Genomic DNA, 6,811 nt, shown 5'->3' with positions numbered 1-6,811 from the left:
GAAATTTTAATTATTTTGCCTTCGACAGTTAATCAGTTAGCTAATCGGTCTAACCGTCAGCTAATCGATTAAGTTAGCACACTGCAATTGATTCCAGTTTAATCCTATCGAAACGTTTGAAACTTGACGCTTTTTCTCATTAAAATTATGTAATGGCCCAGTTATTGACCTTTACGTCCCAATTCATGCAAAATACATCGTGCCATAAGTAGATTCTATTTTTGAGAAACAATTTTGTTTCGACCAGGTATCAGCTTCCTGTTTTTAGATTACTATATTATTATCCTTGCACTATTATCCTAACGTTTAAAGTGAAACGTAAAGTACGATAAATTTCTTTTACGTCAATACTGTTTTACCGGGAGGAACAAAAATTCTGAAAATTTTCGTAGGTCGTTTTATGACACGTACCTTCAAACACAAGATGTTACCTTTCACGCCAAAATCTTGCCATTCCGAATGATTTCTTTCAACAATCGAACAGTTATCTGCAATATCATTTTGAGATATTCAAAGTTAGAATTTCTTTTCGTTTATAGAATCGCGATATTTATGAGAATGCTATAAAACCGATGCTACACAAACTTCATTTTTAATATAGAATAAAATGACACCGAAAAGAAGGATTATTTTATTTCCATTAAAAGCGGACAATACTTTAAAAAAGTAATAGTGGATGCTCTTTTTCCAAATATCGGGTTTCCCATTGCATTATAATGATTACAGCAATGAAAGTAATTATGTACGGTTACTCTCATTAATATTCCGTCACACTTTAAAACAGAATAACATTTTTAAAATTAGACCAAACGATTCAAGCTTTTTTTTTTGTTAAAATAGTAAAAGTCGCTTTTTATAATTTTTTTATCCGAACCTGTAATGAAAATTTTGCGTTTCTCGAGAAATGTCCTTTTTTCGTTTACCTTTTTTATATCTAACAAGGGAAGTTCGACGACTCAAAAATTAAAAAAAATTTTAAACTTTGCACAGGCGTAGTTCATGCAATGTTAATAACGGAACAATGTTTTTCCAGGTGAAGGACTATCCTAGGGGTTAAACCACTTGCCGAAAGAAATCTTTACTTTTCATATCACCGTGAATATTTCAGAAAGTATATAAGATAGCGGAGAAAAGTTAAATTAAAAGTTATAACGTTTTTTATAGTCTACGTTCTAGATATGAAAAATTAAAAAGAAATTTCTATAGTTTTATATTTTGCTGTCGCACGCGTAAATGGTGTTTGAAGAACTATATAACTGAGTTGAGGCTCAAAAATTGTTAGTCGCATAAATATTCGTGCCTTAAACGCCTTCTTCGCGAAATATCTCGAGAAACGTTGGTAATCCGAAAAGCTCCTGAATTGTAGTACTGCTCTTTTATTTTCTATGGTCACCGTGTTGTCAATAGTAGGGCGTGCCGTAAACGCGATCACTTCCCAGGGGTCATTAGCGACACGTAACGGTCCAATCGGTCAAGAACGACCCGGAGGAATTTCTGCTACCATTAGCTAATCGTTTCGAGGCCTGGGATTCATCTAGAGATCGCACTCGATCTTCCGCCAAAGGCGCTCTTGGGATACGTAGGAGGCTATGAGTAATATCGTTACTATTATTCACGGACAGAAACCAATGATATATCTTATCATCAAATATATTATATATACTATTATATATGTCGGATGGTCATTGGAAATGGGGTTGTGGGCGTCAAATGAATCTTCTCGAGGATTAGCCATTGATACGGTACACACAGGCGTAGTTTATTACAATGATAGAATTATTACAGTCTTAACAATTGATCACGGCGGTTCGGCACTCGCGACGCTAGTGACGATGCTCTCGGGCTCAATAACGAATCCGCGGTCAACGGGACGACAACAGAACGTACTCACAAAGTCCAAGTCTGAGAATAATCACTGATCGCGAAGGCGTTACTCTTCGATCGATGAGATCGCGAGCGAGAATGACTTTCCCGTCCCGATGATACCACACAGGAAAACTATAACGGGGTGTGTCTAAGGATACGAGATCATCGGATTCGTCGAGAAAAGCCTTCGTTCAGAAAGTAAGGGAAATTGGCGTTGCTGCTAATTGGTCAATCTCCATATCGGTGGTTAGAAAAAGATGCTAGCCGCCCTCGAGGGAAAGTTGCTAGTGGGAGACGCCGCTCGTTGAAAAATAGGTCTCCCCTATTTTCCCGTAGTTGGGACAAAGACCGTTTGTCTGTTTGAAGGACTTTAGTTAACTAAATCTTAAGATTTATAACGGGCCCTCGAGCTAGCCGAACATGTACTGCGGAGACGCATCGACATCTGGCAATCATCTTACTCGAAGAATAGGGTCTGCACGAGCCACGGGACAGAAACCGTTGGAATGTTTACTGTCGCGTGTCGCCACAAATATTTCTTTTAAGGAGAGCTATAGAATTACTTCATACCTTTGTTAGGCAAAGCGTTCATCCCGTGACCGCGGCTACGTTCGGCGACTGACTGTCGCCTCGAGCCCAAGCTCATTATCACAGTTCTCGGATAATTACAATCGGGTTGAATAACTACAATTGTTCAATTACAGCTATAGTAGACTCTAGGTTACAATGTTGCGGGATTATCCAAAATTCCAAAGGCTCCGGTGTTCTTTCATCTCCGACACGGCCATCCTGACTATCACACGTCCTCGTGTGCAGCTAAAATATCATATTTCTTACATTAGATTCGATATAACTGACATTATTTGCGATTTAACTAAATGTCCAAATAAGTCAAGGGTCCAGTGCAATAGCAAAGTTTCGTTCGGAGGTTTGACAACAGAAAAATAAAAGAGAATAGGAATTTGTGATGTTATAATTTGTATTCAAAGTGTTAGGTGCGTTCTGTGAGTCGCCAGTCGGACCGTAATGACACAACAGATCATTTTCGATTTCGTACACCGGTGAACCTCAGTTTGTTGGATCATATTGCCACGTTGGGTGCATTACACCCAGAAAGCACGTAAGCCCACTCAACGGGTTACAACAAAAGCACGTAACCCCACTCAACGGGTTACGACAAAAGCACGTAACCCCACTCAACGGGTTACAACAAAAGCACGTAACCCCACTCAACGGGTTACAACAAAAGCACGTAACCCCACTCAACGGGTTACAACAAAAGCACGTAACCCCACTCGACGGGTTACAACAAAAGCACGTAACCCCACTCAACGGGTTACAACAAAAGCACGTAACCCCACTCAACGGGTTACAACAAAAGCACGTAACCCCACTCAACGGGTTACAACAAAAGCACGTAACCCCACTCAACGGGTTACAACAAAAACACATCAACCCTCTCAACGGGTTACAACAAAAACACATCAAACCACTCGGTGTATTACTATGACCACAACGCAGCGTTAATGATCCTCTGAGGTCAGTATACTTGCATCGTTATTATCACCGCCGTTGTCATCACCGCAGACGTCTAACTCAGCAGGGACGCAACCTTCTGGCATTTTTCTCAGTCTGTCGTGTCTGTCCTTATATGATCGTTTGCCGTCTAAGGTTTTTAGGGTATATCTATCTCCTTCCAAAATCTCGGCTATTACGAATGGACCCCTGAATTTCGGATCTAACTTCGTCTGGTTTCTTTCCTCGTTTTTACGTAACACGAAATCGCCAAGGTTGAACCTAACTATTTTAGCTTTGTTTTTGTCGAACCTATCCTTATCGTATTTGGCGCTTGCTTCTATATTCTTTATCGCCTGCTGTCTTACATGGGAGATATTTACCTCTCTTTCTTCGATACTGTCGGGTAGGGATAAGCCGTAGGGTCCCGCTGTTTTACCGATTAGTAGTTCCACCGGGCTTGACTTAGTCACGCGGTTGGTGGTACAATTTAAGGCCAGTTGTATTTCCCCGATCGCGTCTTGCCAGGACCGCCCGGTGGTTTCTATTGTTGTGAACATGTTTTTTAGCGTACTCATCATACGCTCTACCTGCCCGTTGGCCCTACTAGCTCCGGTCGCAATTAAATGGAGTTTAATGTGTTTATCTTGACAAAAGTCTCGAAATTCTTTGCCCGTAAAACATCTTCCCTGATCCGCTATTATCCGGCAGGGACTGCCGAACAAAAAATATAGCGGACTTAAGCGCTTTAATGGTGTTAATGGAGTCTAACTTACGGGTATGGTGCAAGTATACGAACTTGGTGAAGGCGTCGACCAACACAATGACGTATTCCTTCGAATCGTTTTTACCGCTTAGTTTGCCCGTTATGTCCACATGAACCGTATGCCAAGGTATACTGGTCTTAGGTATGGGGTGTAGTTCGGCTTGTACTCTACCCGAACTTGCCTTTGAAACTCGACAAGCATGACAGTTCTCTACGAATTTGCGAACATACTTCGCCATTCCTTCGAACCAGTAATACTCGTACAGTTTTTCAAGCGTTTTATCCCAACCTAAGTGCATAATGGACTGGTGCACATGGTTAATAACGGACCACCTAAACCCTCTCGGAACGATGGGCAGGCAGAGAGTTCTACCTTTCCTCTGTATTTTACGATGAAGGGTGCCGGACTGTAACTCATACGTATTCGCGACGTCTTCCGCGAGCCCTTCGTTCTGTAATTTATCGACGATCTCGGAAATTTGTGGGTCGCGACGTTGTTCCGCTAGTAGCCAATCGTCGGAGATTTCGGTTAGGTTAATTTCTTTCTCTACGATTTTACTGAACGTACTGCGATCCAAGTCTACGGGATTTCGCGAAAAGAAATCTACGTGGGCCATCCGTTTACCTTCCCGGTACCTAATGTCAAAGGTAAAAGTTTGCAGGTAAGCCCACCATCTGTAAACCCTGTCGTTCAAGTGTACCTTACTACTGGATGCTTTAAGGGAGTTGCAATCGGTGACAACGAGAAATTCTCGTCCGTGTAAATAATGACGGAAGTGCTTGACGGCGTTTACAACTGCTAACGTTTCCAATTCGTAGGAATGATACCTAGATTCCGCAGGGCTAGTCCTTTTGCTGTAATACTCCACTACTCGACTTTTTCCTTCGACCCTGTGCATTAGAATGGCTCCATATCCTTCCGAGCTAGCGTCCGTATGTAATTCTATGGGGTAATTGGGATCAAATATCATTAGCACCGGCGCGTCGGTCAGAACGGAAATTACCTTTTGTCTTATCTGTTCGTGCCTATCCGTCCAAGGTATATTCTTGTTACTCGAGGTAAGTGCGTACAGGGGTTTCATTACTTGTGAAAATTTGGGAATAAAGCTCCGGAAATAAGAGGCCAAACCTATGAATTGCCTAAGTTGTGTAACGGTCGACGGTGCAGGTAGAGAACTCAAGGCTTGTATTTTACCCGGGTTTGGGCGGACTTCTCCGTTACAAATTACGTATCCCAAGTAGAGTACCGATGTCTTTAAAAAGGAGCATTTCGAAAAGTTAAAGGAGAATCCGGCTTTCACGAGGGTATCTAATACGGTGCTCACCCATTCTAGAGCTTGGTTTACTGAGTCGGCAATAATTAGGACGTCGTCCAAGTAAACAACAACGAACGAATACGCGAGGTCGCCTAAGGCGTTGAGAATGGCCCTCTGGAAAACGGATGGTGCATTTTTCAATCCGAACGGCATAGTCACGTACTCGTATTGCCCGTCGGGTGTAACGAACGCCGTATATTCCGTCGAATTAGGATGAATGGGAATTTGGTGGAATCCGCTGGCCATGTCCAGGCTAATGAAGTATCTCGCCTTCTGCAATCTCGCGATTTGGTCCGCGATGAGCGGTAGGGGATACCGGTCCGCGACCGTATTTTTATTTAATGCCCGAAAATCTACGCACAGTCTATCTGAGCCGTCTTTCTTCTTTACAAGTAAGATAGGGCTCGCGAACGGTGAGTTGCTCGGCCTCACGATTTTTGCTCTAATTAACTCGTCTATTCTCTCACGCACTATCCTACGCTCTTCTTCGCTAAGTCGGTAGGGACTTCTTTGCACGGTAACATTAGGATCGATTAACCGTATTTCCAACTGGCCCGTGCTTACGCGAGTACGTGGGAAGCCCGTAATGAATGAATCTTTGAATTTCTCGAGGACAGAAATTAACCGACTTTTATCATTACCAACCACGTCAGTGTCAACCGCATTGATATTGATCTCGTCCTCGGGGGTTTTACTACAGGCATTAATAGTCTTCGTTTTACAAATATCGACGCTATTCTGTGTAATAGTTACATCAAAACCCTGGCTTAAGATCTCGCGGCCAATCATGATATCATAATGCAGGTGACTATCGGCCAGAACGTGGAAGGTTATCTCCAATGTAAAACAGTTAATGCGTACCGTAGATAAGATCTGGGATGTGCTCTTAACGCAGGTGTTTCCTATTCCTCGCATAACTACTATATCTGTCGTTCTTCTACCGGAGAATTTCGGAGCGACAGATTCTCTAATTAATGAGCACTCGGCTCCGGAATCGAAGTAAAATGGGAACGACTCACCCAGATGACTTAAACTACCGGCTGGGGACTCCACCACGCAGGAGTTGACTTTACGCTCATCCTTGGGGCCTGGTCTACCGTCCCGTCGCGCCGGGCAGTTAGGTGCGATATGGCCTTCCGCTTTACACCTGTAGCAAACCGCCTTGGACGGTGCGGCCGGTCGGTTTCCTTCCTGGCGTCGTGCATCCCTCTGCTGTTCGTTCTGCATCTTCTTGCGGCAGTCCTTTATTCTGTGTCCGAGGGTACCACGGTAATGACACCTCGTCTGGTGGCCCGATAACTAGCGTCGCTTAGCTTCGGGTTCCGCCGGTGCATATCTCGGCGAAAAT

The 6,811-nt window shown here is 43.2% G+C and overlaps 1 protein-coding gene across 1 annotated transcript; it reads right to left on the bottom strand.

The window, feature by feature from the left end:
- Nucleotides 1-4,157: 4,157 nt before the first annotated feature.
- On the bottom strand, nucleotides 4,158-5,120 carry LOC117240954 (the record flags this gene model as incomplete). The annotated part of the gene is made up of 2 exons (XM_033506973.1): nucleotides 4,462-5,120; nucleotides 4,158-4,329 (listed from the first exon to the last, which is right to left on the bottom strand). Coding segments are annotated over exons 1-2 (829 nt in total), but the record flags the coding sequence as incomplete, so codon positions are not given.
- Between the last annotated feature and the right edge of the window lie 1,691 nt (nucleotides 5,121-6,811).

This window comes from Bombus vosnesenskii, unplaced genomic scaffold (assembly GCF_011952255.1).
Source record: "Bombus vosnesenskii isolate JDL3184/JDL3185 unplaced genomic scaffold, Bvos_JDL3184-5_v1.1 scf7180000015105, whole genome shotgun sequence".
NCBI lineage: Eukaryota > Metazoa > Arthropoda > Insecta > Hymenoptera > Apidae > Bombus > Bombus vosnesenskii.
This window is presented reverse-complemented; position numbering and strand designations above follow the sequence as displayed.